At 47.5% G+C, this 22,233-nt stretch overlaps 1 protein-coding gene across 3 annotated transcripts in view; it reads right to left on the bottom strand.

The window, feature by feature from the left end:
• LOC119519474 (seizure 6-like protein) overlaps window positions 1-22,233 on the bottom strand; it is a 194,657-nt gene that overhangs the window by 25,891 nt on the left and 146,533 nt on the right. For all 3 annotated transcript variants that reach the window (XM_037817133.1, XM_037817135.1, XM_037817136.1), the window contains exons 10-12: window positions 9,538-9,734; window positions 3,695-3,889; window positions 1,207-1,398 (exon numbers count right to left, since the gene is read on the bottom strand). In XM_037817133.1, the coding sequence (XP_037673061.1) occupies window positions 1,207-1,398; window positions 3,695-3,889; window positions 9,538-9,734 (584 nt within the window). The remainder of the gene's footprint in view (window positions 1-1,206; window positions 1,399-3,694; window positions 3,890-9,537; window positions 9,735-22,233) is intronic.

The following is a 22,233-nucleotide window of genomic DNA, read 5'->3' as shown; positions in this document are numbered from 1 at the left end:
CATGTGATAACTTGGGGATCTCTTAAAAATCCCAGTGCCCAGGCTGCACACCAGATTAGTTACACCAGAATCTGCAGGGGTGGTGCCACCCCCTGTCCCAGGTGATTCTGATGTGCAGCCAAGTCTGAAGCCTCCCGGGTCTCTGCTCTAGACCTCTCTGTCTGGTGAGAGCACTAACACCTCCATTTTCTGAGTGATCTTGGAAGCAATTTTGAATTTCTATGTTAAGGAAACCCAAAGTGTTTTTTAACTGAACATTTCCTTTGGTGGCTCCAGGTAAACGAGGCCAGAAAACCTATTCCCACCACGTTTATACCCTGTGCTCTGCTCAGTTTTGAGGCAGTTAAAGGGTCAGGAAGGTCTGGGCTTGGATCTGGGCTCCATTCCCCAAGCTGCCCAGCCACTCTTAAGAAAATTATTGTGGCAAAATATACACATAACAGAAAATTTGCCGTCTTAACCATTTATAAGTGTTCGATTTAGTGTCATTAATTACACTCTCCAGGTTGTGCACCTATCACCACTATCTTTTTCCAAAATGTTTCATCACGCTGAACAGAAACTCTGTCCCCATTAAGTAATAACTCCCCATTCCCCCCATCCCCAGCCTCTGGACACCTCTACTCTACTTTCTGTCTCTAAGAATATGCCTATTCTAGATATTTCATTCAAGTGGAATCATATATTTGTCCTTCTCTGTCTAGCTTATTTCACTTAACATAATGATTTCAAGATTGTTCTATGTGGTCGCATGTATCAGAACTTCATTCATTTTTATGGTCGAATAACATTCCACTGTATGGATAGACCACATTTTGTTTATCCATTCATCCAAGGATGGACACTTGGGTGCCTTCTACATTTTGGCTGCTGGGCGGCTCCATTATTAACCAGCTGTGTGATGTGGGGCAGTGATTTAACTTCTCTGAACCTTAACTTCTACATCTAAAAAATGGAGACAATAACACCATTCTCACAGGGCAACTTGAGGAAGTAAAGAGGAAAATTTGGTAAAGGACTTAGTGCAATGCCTGATATAGATCCCATAAATGTAATTGTACAAATGCCCTCGGTGAGTGTTAGCTATCGTTGTGCAGGGTAATAATAATAAAAGCTCCCGAAGGGTGGCGTGCTTCTCCCAGGCCAGCTCTCCCTTATGAGAAAGAGGCTCCCAACTTGGGGCCCCAGTTAATAAGCGAGACTCACAGACGCAGTGGGGCAGCCGGGACGTCCAGATGGGAGTGCCTGTTTCGCGGCTGTAGCAGGTCAGCAGAGAACTGCCTTCGAGCACAAACCCGGGGTTGCAGGTGTATTGGATGGTGGTGCCCACCAGCAAAACAGGGTCTGAGATCAGGCGGGTTGAGTGATCCACTTCTCCGGGGTCAGTGCAGTACATAACTACACAAGGCGGGAGACAAACCAAGTGGGCGTTAAAACTCTCGAAGGTCATGAAACACAAGTCAGAGGCGCAAAAACCAAAGTTTGACAAAGAGAAGTATGAGTCTCTGGGATTCAGGAAGACTTTATAGAGATAGTGTGCTGAGAATTACATAATTATCTGGAACATTACCCAACTTGGTTCTTTTCCATTTTGGACAATAAGGCATCTTGCTGCTTTCTTTGCAAAACAGAATAAAACAAGCATGCATTGCTTTTGAAATTAAAAAAAAAAAAAAAAATCCAACAAAAGTAGCTGGAGAATAGACCAGAAGGAAGGAAACTTGAGCTTAATTCCACTTCTAGGAATTTACCCAAAGATACTCTTGCACTGCGGCCCAAAGCACTTGGGTGAGATTGCATACCGCAGCATTATTTGTGATGGCGAAAATGATGGGAAACAATGCAAATCCGTTGAGGGAAGAGTTAGACAAGGTTAGATATTTCATTCCATGAAATCCTGAGGGGCCACTCAGAAGAACAAAGTGGGGAGGGGTGTTTGCTGCTTTCTTTGCAGAACAGAGTAAAACAAGCATGCATTGCTTTTGAAATTAAAAAAGAAAAATCCATACAGATAAAAGGAAAACAACAAACCAATTTAAAAAGAACAAAGTACATGATATGTGTGATATGAAAAAAATCCATATTTCTGAGTGAGAAAAAAAGCAGTTGTAGAGCACTATGTATAATTTGATCCCTTTATGGTAAAATATCTATATCTACAGATTTTTCTACATGTATATCTAAATATGTCTAAATATATACACACATATATACACATATGCATATATACGTAAAATATGTGACGTATGCATGCACACACGTGCATACACGGTGGTATCATTTCCAGAGAGTAAGCTCATAAGATTTTACACTTTCTACTTCATAGGGTTATTTTATTGCTTGGGTACTATATGTAAGCATTTGTTACTCTTGCAATTTTAAGATATGATAATATCCGTCTCTTAAAGTGAATGCTGCAATGTCACCAATGAAAGACATTAGCAATATCCAACGATTTTGGGGGGCATCATTCCAAGGGGTTCTGCTGACCTCCTTTTACCAGAAGAGGAAGCAGCCGAGGCAGTTTGGGGGCCCCCAGCTTGGCAACACGAACGTCCAGCCACAGAAGGAGCCAATTACAAATTTATGTGCTCTAATTTGGGCTTTTCTTGGCAAAAATTGAGGGGAAGATACTTTTCCATAGAGAATGAGTTTATCTTCCCTCCAAGCCTTCACACTGTTTTCAACAACGAGGCAGATCACATAAATGAATCGGTGATGGGTCTCTCCACTGCGTCACGCCTTGTGGTTTTTATTTTCTATCATGACGCACACGTAAACACAGATTGCTGTGGATCAGGCAGAACTGTCTTTGTAGCTGATTTCATGGCTCGTGGGCAATTTCTTTCATGTTTCCCACAATTATAATTCTTTTTCTTGGATGTTGAAATTTTTGTGATAGGAATTATATTGGAATCCTGATGCTCCTTCTCTGGCACCCCCTTTCTCTGCTCACACTTAATATCTCTTATTGTACACTTGGTGATTCAAGTCATGTTGAACAGGTCTGGCAAAGTGTCACCAAGGATTCCCAGCAAAAGGGTTGGGACTAGAGCTTTATGTAGGGAGTGGGAAGCAAATGGCTAGGAGGAGAGGTCACTTCCAAGTTTAGGTCCTTCCCTTACTACTAGAGCATCAGTGTAGAAACCAGAAGCACTTCCTTTTTTTTACCCCTTTCCAAGATACCACTTGGTTATCACTATTCGTACCTGACCTGATTCCTGAGGAGAGCAGCAGCAGGTGAGCAGGCAGGAGAAGGAATGGGGAGACTGGACAGATGCTCCCCAAGATGAAGTCAGCTACCTACTATATGGGTTAAGAACTGGGGCTCCCAGGGTCGACCTAGACTTGTTTGGGTTTACCTTGGCTACAGCTGATATGTTTAAAACCTCAATTTGAATGATGTTTTTATATAGGCTAGGTACATTTCCTTTTACCGCAGTCCGCACCACTCCCTATTGTCTCACACCCAGCCTATTTTACTCTGAAGGCATCTTAAGGCATCCGAGAGTCTCAGATCCTTGCCACAGGGCTATGAAGTGACATTTGCAAGCAATGCTAATGAGTTGGTAGAGTAGAGGAAAGAGGCCAGATTCTGCCTTAAACAAATTCCGTCGCATCCACACAAAAAATTCCCGACGGAGGGATTTACCGCACGCTGACCTTGAGGGGAAAAAAACAAGACTATTCTTACTTTTCTCACAAAATGGGGGGTCGCTGCTCCAGCTGAGGTCCCACTGGCAGGTGAGGGTGTCACTTCCCACGATGTCATAGCCGGGGTCACACTGGTAGGTGATTCTAGCTCCCCTCACCAGCTCCGTGTGAGAAGTGGTTTTCCAGCCATTCTGGATCTCAGGCAAATCTGAGCAGGAGTCATTCCTTGACACCTCTTTAAAACAAAAACACCATCCTCAGCTTGGGGAGGTGGCCATTTTGCGGGCTTCTCTTTATGAATGTCAGGGAAAAGAGCAAACAGAAGGAAAAGCATCCGGAAACAAGTAACACTTCCAAAACCCCTTTTGTAGTGAGACTTTATAATTAGCTGTTCCCACGGGCCACTAAACTTACCAAAAGTTCTCTCGGCTTGATAAAACTGGTTTAGGATTTACAGTTAGACAAGATCCTAGTTCTGCAACTTACTAGCAGTGAGACCTTGGGAAAATCACCTCTCTCTGTGCCTCAGTTTCCTTATCTTTCACGAGGGCATAATCAAGCCAGTTTCTAAGATGTGCCCCACTGATTCTCACCCTTGTGCAGTCACCACTCAAACTGGAAAGGGCTAACTTGTGTAAACAATAGCTTACTGCGGAAGTGGCCATCTCTCCTGGATCACCTGCTCTGGAGGAAGTAGCTGCCAGATTGTGAGGATACTCAAAGCAACCCTCCGGAGAGACCCATGTGGAGAGAACAGAGGTCTCCTGTCAACAGTTGGCATTGATTTGCCAGCCACATAGTGTGCCATCTTGGAGATGGACCCTATGGCCACTGGCAAGCCATTCGTTGACTCCAGCCCTGCTCAACTCACTTACTACAACCTCATGAAAGACCTTGGGTCAGAATCACCCAGCTAATGCTGCTCCTGGATTCCAGATCCACAGAAACCGAGGAGATCATAAATGCTTATTGTGTGTGTGTGGTGATGGTGCAATTTGTTACACAGCAACAGGCAACTAGTACATTCAGCCTATCTTAAGAATATCTGTAAATCCACAGGTCTGGAGAATTTGTAATATATATATATTTATTTGTAATACACATTAAAATAAATACTTAACTAGTAAGTAAAAATAATTGTTGGTATAGTCTTTAAACTATATTGCATATCATCAAGAACATTCCAGAAAATGTTACACACATTTTGTTATCAAACATGCAGTTTATTCTCACAAAGTCTTCCTCTGGAACAATTCTGTTTCCCTCCTACAAACCCTCATTACTAAGGTAGCAATCCAAAGGCCCACTATTACTATTCTTGCTTCCAAGTGCCCACAGTACAGATTTTGAGAAGAGAGCTAATTATGTCACATAATTAATTTGCAGTTCTTATGTGCTTCTGGGGAAAGCAAAGCACCTCCATTGTCTGCTGGAAAGTCATTCTGAGAAACAGGCAATGGCTTTTCCCGGGATTTTATCACGACTTTATTTGGGGAAGGGAGATCTCATGGGTGTCTGCGAGAAGAAGGGGATAGGGAAATGGCTTCTAGAATTGCTTGATGGGGAACAGGAGCTTCTATTTTTAGGACTTTGAAAAATCAGCCAAGCCTTGGATTTGGGTCACAGCTGCAAACGCTCAGACTGTGGATGGAACGGGGGAAAATGGGGGTAAACACTAGATGTATAATCTGCCTTGTGCCAAATGCTTTGACGGCGAGAAATATTTGCTTGTCTGGCTTTTTGGTATGAGCCGCCATGGTTACACACTCCGTGGGATCGACGGTCCCCTTTGTGACGTTCATCACCTTTGTAATTTCTCAGTTGCTGCCACCATGAGCAGAGTCTTGATTCAAATCTCAGCCCCACTGCTTATTAACTGGGTGTCCTTGGCTAAGCCCCTTAACTTTCCTGTTCTTCAGTTCCCAGACCCCATCCCTGGAGACCCTGATTCAGGAATCTGCATGCTCACCAAGCACCCTAGGTGGTTCTGGAATTATCTGTCACCACACCCCTGGGTCCTTGCTGGCTTTGATAAGAACTGGAAAACTGGTCTAGGAGTCAAAAGAGTTCAGTTCTAGTCCTCTTGCTTTCTTTAAGAAGCTGTGTGACTCCAGCATGTCAATGGAGTTTTTTTGGGCCTTAATGTCCTCATCTGTGGAGTGGGGATGATAATCATATCCCTATCAATCTCAAAGGGCAATGTAAAAGCGAATTAATAGGCTGGAAGGTGACAGTATTGTGTGAATACTAAGATCCAATATATGGTTATATTTATTTGTTTGACCAAGATTTTGTGAGCACCAACTACATGCCAGGCTCCAGAAATATAGGGATCCAAAGTCATGGTTCCAGCCTCACGGTCAACTTTAGCACCATGGTACAATTTCTGGGCAAAAGAAATGCCCCAAAGCCCTGGAGGCACAGCACCAGTCCCAGGGCTCATGCTTATGGCAGACATCACTGATCCATCACAGCACTCTCTTTCTTTGAACGAAGCTGAAACCCCCCAAGCCATCTCTGCCTAGCAGCCCAGAGAGCCAGCGTCACTTGATTGGAGTTGACCTGCGATATGGAGCCTTGTCACCGTACTAGGATTAGAGGAACAAACACACAAGTGGCCAACATCTCCTTGAAAAAACTGCTGACCTATCTCTCCCTTTTTCTTTCCTTTATCCCCTGCACTTGGCCACAGACGTTGGACAAAGAACAGGAAGTAGTAAGGAGAATGGGTCTTTGCTTCTCTCTCTGTGCTTCATGGAGTTCTGGGAGTTTGGAATCATGTAGGCTCAGACTAAAGGAGGGGCAGACAGTGACCAGGGCAGATAAGCCTTGACCACCTTACAGAGCTGGGTTGAGGCCTTTAAGTCAGAATTGAGCTTCAGAGTTCTCCAGGTGACCACAGAAACCCATCTGCTCCCTCCGCTGAATGGAAGTTGCATTGATGTCTGGTTCAGATCAGACCCAGGAGGCCAGATGGCTTGCCCGCATCCCTGGCAGACATCACTAATCAATCGCAGCACTCTTCCACTGACTTCAGGCTTGGCTTCCCCCGAGTTCTCTCCAACATGATCGGGGGCATAGGTAGGCAGGCACTGGCAACTGATTGGCATCTGGGATCCCTGAAATTAGCTCCGTGTTTATTTGACAGAAATAACAACAAACAGAAATGTTCTCTCTCTCTCTCTTTTTTTTTCTTTTTTTTGTTGCCCAGATTAGCTAGGCAGTGAAGCCCTGGGACGCATTCTCTAAAATCCTGTGCCTTCCACAGCGTCAGCATATAATCTTGACATTGTCTGTCAGTGGAACCACCCCTCCTATTTTCAGGAGTTGGCTCAAGAGCAGTAGTCCCTGTATTTCTGGAGGCTGACACATAATCTATTCATTTTCATGTCTCTGGTGCCTAGCATGGAGCTTTGTACTTAGGAGATGCCAAGAATTTGTGTGAACCCGGCTCTCTGAGAAAATGGACATAAAATCTTTGAAGGTGAAGTAAAATAATGTATGTAAAATTGCCTGCCAACTGTGAATTGCTACAAAAATCTAAATTTCAAAATCAATTAACAAGAACACCTTCTCTTCAAGACGTTGCCGAATTGAACATGGGCCAGACTTTCTGGCTAACCTTGATCAGCCTTGGATAGTGTCAGACTTTTGCCATCAATCTAAACGCAGTTTTAGAAGCCTGACTCAGGCGCTAGAGGAGACAAATGAGCAAAACTATGATCTCATCTTTCAGCGAGGTGGGAGGGGAAGTCTAAGGAGACAGACTAAAGCCAGAAAAGCAGCTAACTTTGGAGGGCATCTGGGCTGGTATCTGACATAAACCATCCCTACAACACACCAGGGTGCTGCCCACTAAAGAATGAGGAACCCATCGAAAGCAGTAGCAATAACAGTCAGAAAATATTTAGCAGCACAATCAAGGGGTAAAAAGGCCCCTGAGAAACATAAAAAAGAAAATCAATATTTGTGTTAGCCTCTCTAAGAGGAGATGCACAACAGACAGGGAAGAAAAATGCTCACTGGCTGGAAATAAAAGCAAGGGACTTATTTTAGCACGTATAAGGCTCCTCAGCACAGCCAATGGTCAGGGGAACGGCTTGTATTTTAGAGGCAGGTGGTGGCACAGAGGGGGCAAGTTGTATCAGAGAGGGGCAGTTCTAGCCAAGAAGAAGAAAGAACCAAAGAGAAGGACTCTTGCCCCAGTCAGAGGGTATTTGGTGGTGGTGGTTAGGGGCAAGGCATGGCTGAGTGAAGCTCCCCTTTTTCTGCTTCATCCTGGAAATCAGGATGTCAACCAAGTTCCCGGGAGGTGTAAGTACATCCCCTAATCGCTGGCTGAATCCTGACCCCTGAAATCCTCAGGGCACAGCCACCTGCCATTCTGGATGTCAGAAGAAGTTATGTCTTAACTACCAGCCTTTGTCTCCAGGTTCTCAGCTGCAGCCAAGCATCCAGGGTGGAGAAACCCAGAGCTGGAATGAGGAAGCCTGGGGGTGAGTCTCCGCTCTGCCCCCCATGAGCATGTCCCTTGACCTCATGGGTCTGGAGCTGCTTCTGTGACCCAACAGTATTGGATGAGATGCTCTGTCAGTTCAAGTCCTTCCACCGTCCCGACTGCTGTGTGAGGACAGCTCACAGGCGGGTTGGTGAGAATTGACATGGGGAGGCCAGCGAGGGGCCTGCTTTCTAGGAATTTGATGATGGCAGCTTGGACTAGGATGGTGGCCTTGGAAAGACAGTGGAGGGAAGTGCTTGCCTTCAAGATGTGGAAGTAGAGCTGGCAGGATGGACTGGATATGGAGACGGGGAAATAGCAAGTGGCAATGAGTGCTAGGATTCGGCCCAGGAACCATGAGCACTGTGGTTCTGTTTGCTGGGATGTGCAGAGAGCAGGAGAAGCAGTTTGGTGGTGCTGGTGGGATAGAGAGAGGCATGGTTCTGTCTGGGCCAGGTTAAATCTGAGGCGCCTATTAGATATACAGGAGGGTAGTTGGCAGGTGGCTGGTTATAGGATCTGGAGTTCAGGGGAGAGGCCAGGGTTGGAAGTAAAATCCAGGGGCCAATGGGATTCAGCTATTGTTTAGAACCATGGGACTGGATGAGGGCACTCGGGGGTGAGTGTAGACAAAGAGGGCAGCGTGCAGGATGGAGCCTGAGACCCTACAGGGTTTAGAGGTTGGGCAGAGGATGGTGGTGGCACCAGTAACAACTGAAGGGGAGTGAGGACGGAAAGGCATTGGTGGATGAAACCAACAAGGAGGGGTCAAGTGCGAACTGAACTTGACCTGAACAGGAGGTGAGTTTTCTTAAGATAGGACAGAGAGAAATGGTTTGGAGCCACGATGAGGATTGAGGAAGACCTCTCTTGCATCAATAGGTCCTCAAGTACGTGGTGTTGGAGAGAAAGAGCTGTCTCCCTGTCTCCCTCCATCCAACAGGGCTGTAGAGGAAGCAGGGTCCTCAGGGGAGAACTGGGTGAAGACTATGCTTCAAGAAGATGATGCAAACATAGGGGAGTGTGTTCATGATATAAAATCTCAGTAGACTACAGTTGAAATGTGATGAGGCATTATTTCACTAAATCCCGCTATCAGTCTTGTGGACAGGGATCATTAGTTCCATTTTACAATAACAGAAAGAAGGCCCAGAGAGGTTGAGTGATTTGCTCAAGGTCACACAGCTATTGATGACAAGACTTCAGGGCTCAAATCCTGGTCCTTCTGACCAGGGAGCCCAAAATCTTAAAAACGACACATATCTACTGTACTAATGTAGTAAAGGACCCGTGTAGCACAAAATCCCCAAACAGACATATCCAGAGGAAACCATCTTAACCTGTATTTAAACATAAAGGAAAAGTGGGCTGAATGAGACACCTACCTATGTAGTTCATGATAAATCCCTGTCCCTTCCCAAAGATGAGGCCGGCAGGGTCCGAGTGGAACTGGATGGTCAGGTCGGGCGTGGAGGAGTACAGCTTCTGGGGGCCACTGTTCCCCAGGTACTGGCCCAGGACGTGAGGCATAGCCTCGTCACCGTCGTAAACAGTCAGGATGTCACTACTGCTGAGGTTCAGGCTGGGAGGGCAGAAAGAAGAGGGGGAGTCTTGTGAGGCCAGAGGGTTAAGCGAAGTTACAGGCAATCACTAAGCCTTCCATTAGTTTTTCAGACAACACATATTTTCTGAAGACATGCTGTGGGTAAGGCCCAGGCTAGGAGCTGGAGGAGAAGTAGGCAGAGACTACAGATGGGATCAAAGCCCCTGGGTCCCCTCCTGCCAGCAGGGCACATGCAGATTTGTGGACGGATTGGGTTTCTGAAGACACGTTTATGAAATGATCTTTCCTGCTTGCTGGGACTCATTGCAAAATCAAATGATGCATGCAGGAAGAATTGTCTTCAACACCCCTATCGCTCCCAGCATCAACCACCATTTAATGAGTGACAGGCATGTGCCAGGCACTAGTCACCAGCTGGGGTCTGACATGGGCCTTTCATTCTTCTTTGATGGTGAACTTGCTAGTTGCTTGCTAATTATAACTTGCATTTACAAGTACGGTGAATCAATCTTTCCATTTATCATGTGGCAAAACCCTTAAAATCATTATGTTTTGGGGGGTGGGCAGTGAGAGCAGTGGGATGGAGGTACCTTATTCATCAAATATGTTCAGAACCTGCCATCACTATTCAGGATGACACCTTTTTCAAAGACGCAGAATGCAATACCTTGACACTAAATATTTGGGTGACAATGGATGGTTAATAATCCAGAAAACACTTCACCAGGCCATAGAAACTTGTGCCGTGTTAGTTGTGCTGGGTTTTAAAATTGATCTCTATTTGAAAGAGATCGCTATGCCAATAATTCAGCCTTGGCTGCATCAACCGTGAACAGATATTAACTCATGCCCCCTTCCTTTCCTTTCCCCTTCCTCCCCTTTCTCTTTCTTCCCTGCCTCTCTTGTGTCTTCCTCCTCTTCTTGTCCCCCTTTCCCTAATATTTTTTGAGGACTTTGAGCACAGGTACTTAGCTGTGCTCAGAGGGCAAATAAGACACAAGGAGTCACATGCCAATGGTGTATTTAGACCCATCAACCAGGGATCCCAATACAGTTGTGGTAGGAGCTATGGATCAAGGTAGTATGGAGGAGGGCATTGAACTCAGATTGGGGGCATCATGGAGGCCTCCCTGGAAGAGGTGATGCCCACTCTGAATCCTCAAGAGTAGGAAACGGTGAGGCAGAGTAGCAAGGGGTTGGGGAAAAGGCAAAGCTGGAGGCAGAGGGAAGAGGGGAGAGAGATCACGGCTCCTTTAGGAACTTGCCAGGTGGTCGATGTATCTGGGCATGAGAGGCTGAGGCTGGACAGTTCCACAGGGGCCAGGCCTCGAAGGGTGCAGAGAGGCCAACTAAGGCGTTTAGATGCCACCTTGCTGAGGATGGGGAGACATTGGTGGGTTTTAAGCAGGGCAGTGGCATGACTGAGCAATTCACTGCCAGAGGACAGACGTTCCCGGAAACAGCCCCGCGTGGACTTCCGGGAGCTGATGCAGGCAGACAACCACAGCTCTCCCACCAACAGCTTCGTCCCATGTCCTCGAGAGGTCCACTATCGTGCTCCTTCTCCCACCCACAACCCCAAAGCTGGTCTTTGCTGCCAGTCCCCCACTGGATGGGAGGTGGAAACTATCCCATGTTGGTGCTTCAAGCGGTAAGAATCAGAATGAAACAGAGCCGAAATGCAAAGGACACTGTTGAAGGTTTGCTTCTGGAGGGCAGGGATGTATTTCATTCATCAAAGTATCTCCTATGGCACCTCACATGGCTCCTTGTGTCAAGCTTCCCCAGGGGTTGCTTAGGGAGATTTTCATTGCCCCTATGATCTCCATCAGTTTTCCCCAAACTGTACCCCACTTCCTGCGCAACATCCTTTCTAAATAAAAGCTGTCTGCTTGGCTTGCACACCTGGTTCAGGACAAAACCCCTAGACTCCTCCCGCTCCTGCCAGTTTCCAACTCGACTGCAGCCCCTAAACCCCTACTATACTGAAATTTTGGAGTTACCACTTTCCCTTGCACATAGAAGGTGCTCAATAAATGTTATAGTATAAAGGAGGCCGTCTATTTGATAACAGGAAGAGTGGGCCGATGTCGGCTCTTGATCTATGGTAAGGAAAAGCCTCTTCAAATGTGAGTACCACAAAAACATCGATCGCTCATGAAAGTGGTGAATTAGGCTAGTGGGAGACACAGGAACGGCAGATATTTATTCCTTAAGCCGACTTCACAGCCGAGTCACTGGTGACAGTGGGCTCCAGACAGTGAACAACTTGGCTTCATTTAATCCTCCATTTCCATGATCTAAATGCAGTAGAAGCATCTTCAAGGGTGCAAATGGCTTCCATATTAAAAACCTAGCATTACTCGCTGTTCTCCGTAAAATAGGAAGGAGCAGCATGCTGGAAAGAGCACGGTGGCTTGGAGATTCTCAGCATTGCCACTTTCACGAAGAACGTGTGGGTTTTCTGAAGTTCTTTGCCTATGAATTGGGCTTCATATTTCCTGTCCAGGTCATGGGCATTGGGGATTAGGTAAGGGATGCAGAAGATCTAGGCTCAAATCCCAGGTCCACCTTTAGCATCCGAGCAAAGCTGCTTTAGTCATTTGAACACCATATTCCAATTTCTTTATCTGTAAAATGAGCACCACCATCACCATCATCATCGTCCCTCTCTCTTTGGATTGCTGTTTATGCCAAATAACATCAGATGACTACTTAAAGCAGTGGTTCTCAACCGGGGGCGATTTGCACCCCCCCCCCTTTCCCCAGGAGACATTTAGCAATGTCTGGAGATGTTTCCTGATGGTTGTAACTGGGGGGTGCTACTGACATCTAATGGGAGAGGTCAGGGATGCTACTAAATGCCCTAAAATGCACAGGACAGCCCCACCCCCATCCCAACAAATAATGTTCTGATCCAAAATGCCAGGAGTTGCCCAAGTTGAGAAGCCCTAACTTTTCTGAATGCACTTTGTAAACAGAGCATTAGAAACTATTAAATGCAACTCCTGTCGTCCTGAAGTTTCATCAGGGGCTGCCTAAGCTGAGAAGAAGATAAGAGGTGCTCGGCATTTCCACTTTCTAAAGGGAGATCCTTGAGCGCTGACTGCGAGTGGCTTCCCTAGAAGCAGAGTCTGAGCAGGGATGGGAGTGCAAGTGGCACCGGTGAGGGAGTGAGATAACGGAGGGAAGGAGCCACCGGAGGGGCCATCAGCGAGCAGGCTCCACGGTGGGCTCAGCCCTGTGGAAACTCGGAGATTCAGTGCAAAACACACCTCAGGGGAGAGGGAGCTGGGGCATTTACTCTCCAGCTCCCATCCTTCATTGACTCAGTACTGAACCTCCAGCACTGCTGGCCCAAATGGCCCCAGCCTTTGGTTGGAGACTCACAGGGCCATGCACAGTGGCACACAGTGGCGAGGGCCATGGGGGGTTGGAGAGGGCACCAATGTCATCTGCTCCACCCTCTCGATGCAGCTCTTCCGGTTTGAGGTCTTCCCCCACCTCCAGCTTATGTAAGAGAAGACAAAGGATTCCCTCGGCCATTGAAGGGGCTGATGGGAGGGCTGCCAGGGGGGAGCTAACACTGTGGGGGGAGTATTGTGGGAAGGGGGAAGGGGCATCACTCTCTCCCTAAGCCTGCGAGAGTGGCTTGGCAGGCGTCCGTTGGTGTTTGGGGAGCAGTGGCTGGATTCGATGCTCGCCAAGACAAGAAGAATGGTGGAAATTTTTGGAGCTGCCTGCCTGCCCAGAGGCAGAGCCTGGAGAGAAAAGAGGGTGTTGGGAGTGAGCTTCCCATCACCGAAGGATGCTTCCCAGGGTTTGGACGTGTACTCTGCAGAAAACCTCCAGCTCAGACGGTGCCTGAAAGGGTGGCAGGACCCCAGACAGTGGGAAGTAAAAAACAGCCAGGTTCAGGAGGCTTTGTCCATCACGTACCCCAAAGGAGAGTACAAGAAATCCACCTTTTCTATCTTCTAGAACACAACAGGGCTCTGAAGTTAGGCTTTCCTGTATCTTTTCTATGAGAAAGCAACAGCCCTTTTCCATTGCAGATTTTCCAGCCTGAGAAGCCCCTGCTGAGGGAGGGGTGAAGTTTTAATATGAATAAGGTTTAAAGTTATGTAGTAGTTAGAGCGAACTGGACTTGTTTTGACCGGAAGACCCATGAACACTAAGATCTCACCCCGAGAAGTGAAATAACAGAGAATGTGTGTGAAGGAGCAATGGGAGAAAGAAAAAAAGTTATTCTCTGCTGCGTCCTTCTGAATCCACCTTTTTGGACAGACTGGTTCCAAGCAGCTACACAAACGTTAGTGATTTAGTTTTGTCCTCCTCCAAATCAAAGACAGGCCTGCCTCTCTGTTTTGCTCCTGCAGGTGCATTTGCCATGCCCAGTGCACCCAGGGCCCCTGGGGCTGGGCTGTCCTCAACAACTGAGGGGGGAAGGGCAGGGAATTAACAGCAGGGAGACGGGCCACAGGGCAGAGCAGAGCTTTCTGCTGAGTCTGAAGCTAGATGTCAGCCAGATACAATCCAAGTTGGTTGGTATTGAGAAATCTCCAGGGCAAATGGGAGATGGAGAGATGATGGCAGGCAGGTGGGTTTGATCAGACTGGAAGTGGGGGTAGCTGGATCCCCCTTGGGGGAGAATCCCAGAGAAAAACAGAGCTTCCCAAGGCTGGCCCTTCTGAGTTGCTAGAGTAAAGGCTTCCATGTGCAAAGTCCTAACCCTAACCCTAAACCCTAACCCTAACCCAAACCCTAAACGCTAACCCTAAACCCTAAACCCTAACCCTAAACCCTAAACCCTAACCCCAAATCCTAAACCCTAACCCTAACCCCAAGACCTGGTGTCTTGAGCTCCCCACAGAAGACCTCAGCTCCTGGGCCTCCCTATACAGTCCACCCCTTTTTCCCTGGTCTGCTCTGGGGTCACCACGGCTGTCAGCTGGACTGCTGGGTCAGCCCCAACTGCCTTCCTGTTTGGCCTCAGTCCTTCCTCCCTGGGGCAGCCAGGTGAACCGTCCCCAAACATTAATTCCCTCCACTTCCTGGTCTCAGTTCATCTTGGTAAGGTGCAAGATTTTGAACCTGGCTTCACCGCCCTGCATATCTATCATCTGCTTGCCCTCCCACCCCCCTGCCCCATCCCTGCACCCTCAATTCTCACCACCCCTCCCATCCTGCTAGTCTCCACTCCAGCCTGATTGAATTACTTGTCCATCCCCCCAAAGTATGGGGCTCTTAGCAGCTTCCTTCCTCCTCTCTCTCTAGACCTCAGTAACTCCTGTCCACCCTTCCTTGATTCACTCATCCCCAAAGTCCCCATTGTCCCCTCCGAGTCTGGGCTGGGAGTGACCTCCGTCTCGTCCAGCACTCAGTGCCCCACTGGTGTGTGGACATGTGTGTGCTGGGTCAGGGGTGCCCTGAGGCCAGAGAACACGCCTGCCCGGCTCTCTGCCTTGTCCCCAGCACTCAGCACGGAGCTGGGCACGTGTCAGGTGAATGAGTGCCAGCTTGTGGCACAAACCCAGGTCTCCGCCTCAGTGTGGCCCTGGCCTTGTCCTCTGCCCAGAGTCCTGACCCTGACTGGACACTCACCTGCTCCAGCCTTGGGAGGGCAACTCCTCTTACCCGACCCCCTGGCTGCTTTCAGCACTGGAGGTGGCCCCAAGTGATTTCTGCCCTACCTGCCTCCTGGGCTCCTGTTGCCCACCCCCTCCATTCTTTGGGGTTTGCCAGGTCCCCAGAATCAAGCCTGAAGCCACCCGACACTCCTGCAGGCTCGAGAAGCCACTCCAAAGCTAACCTGTGGCCTTGTCCAGCTGGGTTCCAGCTGCTTCTCCCTCTCCACCTTGGCCCCACCGAGCAGCCATTTGCGGGCACACACCTACCCACCGCTTCCACTTCTGGCTTCCTTTTACACCCCTCTGTGTCTCAGGGTCCACCTGACATCTGAGGAAAGGGCTCTTCAGACCCTCCTTTAACCCCTGCATAACAACAACACTGCCTACTAAGTATTAAGCATTCAAACAACTCCACGAAATAAGACTAGCTATTGTCTCCGTTTCACAGCTAAGGAAGCTAGGATCCACCAGGAGAAGCCACTTGCTCAAGGTCACATAAGAATCGGACCCAGGACTCAAACCTACATCCCCTGCATGCCAAGCCCAGAACCACTATTATAAACCTCCCGTGAAAGCCGTGCATACAAATCTCCAAGAAGTGTGCCCACGTTCAGTGCTGTATTGGAAAACGTGAATAAAAAGCCTCAAGTAACATGTTCAGGATGAGGATGACCCACCTTATGCTTTCCAGATCCTGGTAGGTCTGCTATTGTCAGGACAACATTGTTAAATGTATTTCATTAGACCTGAGATTTCCAACTTTTTATTTCCTACCAAGGTGACATTCCTTCTCTCTGTGGACTCCCAGTTTTAAACAGATGTCTCTAAAATATTTTACATTTTACGTTCTCCTGGTAATGATGAAATTGATCATTTTTTTGGGGGAGGGGGTTGTTGATCATATATAGCAACATGTGACAAAATCATCGTTAAACTTGTTACTTATTCTGGATGGCTTTATTTTGGTAGATATTAGATTTCTGTTATCGTTGTTGAAATATTTAAAAAGAGTCATGGAAGGATACACGAGAGACCAGCTACAATGTACCAGCTACAGGGAGTACAAACTAGTCTATGGAAGGGAAATGGAATGGGGTGGGACTGTTTGTGGGGGAAAGGTGAGAAACTTAATTTTCACAGTATACCCTCTGTCCTTTTGAATGTTGAATCCTGTGAATGTATTACCTCTTCAAAAAAGGATAAAAACAGCCTGAGGGAACTTCATTATTGCTTTCACTGGGGTCTGGAGAGTGGGAGAAGTGAGGGTAGAATTCAAATTTGAATTTGACACTCTGCTGAGGTAGTTCTTCTCCTCGCCAGCAGAGGGCAGTGAAGACCGAAGCATGGCATGGGCTGTCCACCCCTGCAGCAGAAGCCCCCCCCCATCCTCACGCCAACCAATCAGGAGCCTGGATGGAGGGTGGGGGGATGGGGGGAGGTTTGGAACAGTTGAGATGGGGTTAATATTCCCAGAAGGCATGACAAGAAATGATTACCAAACCACCTTGCTTTTCTTCATTCCTTTCTAAATAAGCATTTGACCCTATCCCAGCCTTGCTTAGAACCTTTCCTTTAAAAGGTGTTCCCATGGGGTTCACAGGAAGATCTTAGGTAGACAAGCGTATTTTTAAATATTTAAGATTTATGTATTTCTTTAAATATGAATTAGAAAAATATATAAATATATGGTCTGCACATCAAACTTCTAATTTCATGGACATAATGTTCCTGAGAGGAAGCCAGGTGAAAAAAGGCAAACCAATTTATATGTGGTTTAGGGAGAAAATAAAGAAGTAGCTGGTAATAGAACTGGATCGTGGAAAGAGCAAAAATCAGTCCGGAGAAGAAAGTCCAGTTTCTTAGCCTGTCCACGGTCTGGCCCCTGCCCACCTCTGCTGCCTCGAAGATCCTGAACCCCAAATTCTTTGTAGCTTTTACACCTGCGGGTCCCTCTCCCAATGCCCTCTCCTCACTTCTCACCTTGAGGACATTTTGCTAATTCTTCAAGGCCTCTCTGTGCTCCCTACCCAACTCTGCATTGACATCACTAGCGGGGTGGGCTGAACAGTGTCCCCCTCCACCCTAATTCACATCCACTCAGAACCTCAGAACGTGACCTTATTTGCAAGTTGGGGTCTTTGCAGATATAAGTAGTTAAGGCTCTTGAGATGAAATCTTCCTGGATTTAGGGTGGGCCCTAAATCCAATAAATGAATGAATGGTGTCCTTATAAGAAGAAGAGAGGACATGGGGGGGGCACACACAGAGAAGGTGACGGAAAGCTGGAGGCAGAAGCTGGAGTGATGCATCGATAAGCCAAGAAACACCAAGGATGGCCAGCAGCCAGCAGAAGCTGGGAGAGAGGTGTGAGGTGGGTTCTCTCTCAAAGCCTCCAGAAGGAACCAGCCCTGCCAACATCTTGATTTCTGACTTCTAGCCTCCAGAACTGTGAGAGAATAAATTTCTGTGGTTTTAAGCCACCCAGTGTGTGGTCTTTTGTTATAGCAATTCTAGAAAACCACAGATATCTATCTGAACACTAGCCAAGATTGTCACGAGGCTTCCCGTAGGCAGGAGCTTTTCCATGCTCACATGGACCATTTGATTTTATTCTCAGACTAACCCTAACTTCTCACCCATTTCACAGATGCAGAAATGGAGGCACTGAGAAGTGAAGTAACATGCTTGAGGTCACACAGCTGGTCATATAGGAAACCCAGAATCCAAACTCTCGCAGGTGGAAGGCAGAACCTGAGCTCGGAGCCACTGTTGTCCACCTGTCTGTGCCGCTCCCGTGCTGGGCTGCGGTCTCCCACAAGGCACATGCCATTCACCCCTGCATTCCTGGAGCCCTGCATGGGGCCCGGCACAAGTGAAATAAATGTCTTTAAAATGAATGAATCATGGAAACATTGTCTCCATTTTCCTGAAGAGGAACTGGATGCTCAGAGGGTTTAAATGACTTCCCTGAGTTTGAGTTCCTCAAAGAGTTAAACATAGAATGACCATATGACCCAGCAACCCTCCCCCCCCAGTTATATAATCAAAAGGATTGAACACAGAGACTCGAACAGATACTTGTACACCCAATGTTCATAGTGGCATTATTCATAATTGTCAAAAAGAGGAGGCAACCCAAATGTCCATCAACAGATGGATGGATAAACAAAATGTGGTCTATCCACATAATGGAATATTATTCAGCTGTAAAAAGGGATGAAGTTCTGATCATGATGCAACATGGATGAACCTCGAAGACATTATACAAAGTGAAATAAACCAGACACAAAAGCCCAAATATTGTATGATTCCACTACATGAAATACCCAGAATAAGCAGATTTGTAGAGACAGGAAGTAAATTAGAGGTGACCAGGAGCTGGGGGGGAGGGGAAATGGGGAGTTATTGCTTAATGGGTACAGGGTTTCTGCTTTGGGTGATAAAAAATTTTGGTAATGGATGGTGGTGATGGTAGCACCACACTGTAAATGTAATTAATGCCACTGCATTGTTTAAAACAGGAAATTTTATGTTACATATATATGTATATGTGTGTGTGTGTGTGTGTGTGTGTGTATGTTACCACAATAGAAAAAAGGAGAGCAAAAAAACACAATTACTTTCCTAAACAAACACCATTTTGCACCTAAGGCAAGGACTCCCATGGGATAAACCAAATATGGTAAAGAGGATGACTAAATAAACCTTAGGATTTAAAGTAATGGGAGGGAGAAGAATCAAAACCTATAAATGCAGATGTGGATGCAGAAAAACTTCCGTATCTTCTATATTTTTATGTGGAAGGCTTTAAAAAAAGACCTGTTCAGAATTCCTTTATATCCATTCTCTTATTTGATCCCTGGTGAGGTAGACATAGAGTGTTATTATTCCCATTTTACAGAAGAGCAAACTGAGTCCAGGATGGTTTGCCTCTGCGGACACAGGGAACCATATTTAGGGCTGAGCAGGACCCAGATCCCAAGACCTCCCCCTTCTTTCCACCACACCACCCAGTGCACGCCAGACACTCCTTAGCTCTGTGGAATTGCCAAGGGGGGTATGTGGCCCAGTGCTGACTTGGTTTCAATTTAATTTCATAAAATGGCAGACAGGACAAGAAGCCATGCCAGCTCCAGGGAGGACTCGACAACCGTTCATTCTCTGTGGCTCCCTCGGAGGACACCTGACGCATAAAAACGAGCCGCTTTCTTGTATCCTCTTTGTCCTCTCCTTCTTCCTTCCCTCCCCCAAACTGTCAGCAAGAGCTTGTCCACGGCAGCCTCAGAACCTGGAGCTGACTCAGAGGTTCTCAGCCCTGGCTGCACATCGGGAGTCCTGGGGGAGATTTTAAAACTCCCGAAGCCCAGGTTGCAGCGGAGACCAATTGCATCAGAATGTCTGGGAGCCGGCCTGGGGCATCCGGGATTTTTAAAGCTCCCCAGGTGGTTCCCTCCAGCAGCCCTTGAGTTTTCAATTAGGGGAAACCCAGGCCCGACTTCAGAGGCGCTCTCAGTTCTCTGCCTTCTTTCTTCTTTTTCCCTTTTTCCCTTTGTTGTTTGTCCTCCACCTTTCTCCCTTTCTCAATCAATTCCCTTCTAATCCCCAAAGAGAAACAGATTCAGAAAGAGACTCCTGCAATGGAGGAGCCGTTTCCTCTGGGACCACCTCAAGGGCTGAGCTGCGGGGCTGCACAGGGGACGATACTTTGATCAGATCAAGGACAAGATATTTGACAGCCGGCACTGGGACCAGGGGAACTCCCACCAGCTCCCTGCTGCTCTGCCTAGCAAGAGGGGGCCATAGCAGCAACCACCTAGGGCTTTCCCTCCCTCTTGAGGCAGCCTCAGGAGGCTAGGCTCTGGGATCAAATCCCGCATGTGTTAGTTTTCAGCTGGGGGGCCTTGAGAAAGTGGCTTCCCCTCTCTGAGCCTCAGTTTTCCTCACCTGTAAAATGGGGATAATATTGACACCCATAGAGTTTTGTCGAGAGGTGTAAATGGCATAACGGGTGCCAGGAATTCAATTAAAAGAGCATCTTTTATCTTTTAAAAAACCTTTTATGTATGATGAACCACACACCCTCCTGAGGGGTGGGGGTGGGGTGGAGGTAGGGCGTGGCTCCTGCTGAAGACAGTGGCAGCAGAACCTGGGGGTCCGGGGACCCTGGTGACAGGCTCCACCTTTGCCTCCTTTCTGTGACTGTGGACAAATTGCTAGCCCAGTTCAGGCCTCAGTCTCCCCAGATGAAAATCCTAGAATCCACACATTGTATGAATGAATGAATGAATGAATGAATGAATAAATAAAGGCTGCTGCCAAACCACTTCAGGATTTTCTTCTATTCAGAAGGTTTTGGACCCTGCATTCCCCCTACATCTTCATTTAATATCAATGAAGGGATTGATTTGGGAGTACAAGGATTCAGGAATGAGTTGATTTAAGCCTGGGTTTCCCAGAGCCACAGGTGACCATAGAGAATCTGGGGCCCTTCCATGAATTTCTTAGGTGGCGATGTCCACAGCACTTCCCCTATCTGGGTAGAAGTTTCTCCAAATTTGTAAAATTAATGGGTGGCACCCAAGGCCTTCTACAGTCTATGACCTCTAAGTTGGGGTGCAAGAGCTAACCTTGAGAGAAGCATAATCAAAGGGAAAAGCCGGATTTGTGTGCGTGTGTGCAGTGTGTGTATGTATGTGTGTTGTGTGTGCGTGTGTGGTATGCATGGTGTGCGTGTGTGCAGTGTGTGTATGTGTGTGTGTGTTGTGTGTGCATGTGTGGTATGCATGGTGTGTGTGTGTGCAGCATATGTAGTGTGTGCACGTGTGTGTGTGTGTTCAAAGGGAGGTGGGTCCAAGGGGTCTGCATGGCTACAGATGTTCTAGATCTTTTCCCAGACAGTTGCTGGAATACGTTTCCCATTGCCCAAATCCCCGTCATGATGTATGCTCTTGAAGACATCACCTTGTAAAGCCTGTCCCAGGAAACACAGCCCAGGAGTCCACCCCACGTGGCTGCCAGGGAGCCCCGGCTCTGGGTGGGAATATCCTCCAGGAAAGACGGAACCCTTTAAAACCTTCAGGGCTTTCTCCAAGATCTCCCCAGGAGGCACCAAAGGAGGATCCCAGGGATTCCCCAGGCCCTGACCACCACGCGGACAGTGGTCAGGGCATCTGTCCCACCTCCCGCCTCCTGCCTTGCTTCCCGACTCCCCCACCCCACACTCTTTCTTCTTGCCGGAGTGCTCCGTCTAAACCGCAGAGCTGACTGTGCTACACATCTGTTGGGAATGCTCATGGGAGGCTGACTGCCCCGGGATAAATTCAGTTCTACTTTGTGAGGCAGGGTGGAGAGGTGATGGAGGCCCTGGGCTCGGCATCAGGCTGCCAGCATCCGAACCCTGGCACTTATGTCCACATGGTGAGCTGTGTGACCAACCCCTCTGGACATCAGTTTCCTCCTCTGTTGCATGGGGAAAATAATAGCGCAAATCCAATAGGGCAGTTTTGAGGATGTAGAGTGCTTAGAAGATAGTAAGGCTCCATTCCTGTGAGTTATGACCAATATTTCCAGAGCTCTGATAATCTAATGCAATATTAGCCTCACGGTCAGCCCTCAATAAATACTTGTTGAACAGTAAATGCACGAGGCTGGAGCATGTCAGGGGTTCATAAAACAAGCTGTCGTGGCTCCCTGAGATGTTGGATCTAATTGCATTTGAATGCCATCAGCTTGCAGGTATGCCCCGGCAGAGCAGTGTCCCAGCCGGAGATGGGAGCAGATCCTGCTCACCGCTGCTCGCCGCTGCTCCTGCACTCACCGAGGCTGGGAAGAACATGGCATGTTGGGGAAGGACATATCCTAGGGCTTCTATTCAAGTTACCATGGCA

The sequence above is a fragment of the Choloepus didactylus genome, chromosome 23 (assembly GCF_015220235.1).
Source record: "Choloepus didactylus isolate mChoDid1 chromosome 23, mChoDid1.pri, whole genome shotgun sequence".
In the NCBI taxonomy this organism is placed as follows: Eukaryota; Metazoa; Chordata; class Mammalia; order Pilosa; family Megalonychidae; genus Choloepus; species Choloepus didactylus.
Note: the sequence above shows the minus strand (reverse complement) of the source record. Positions and strands in the feature narration are given on the sequence as shown.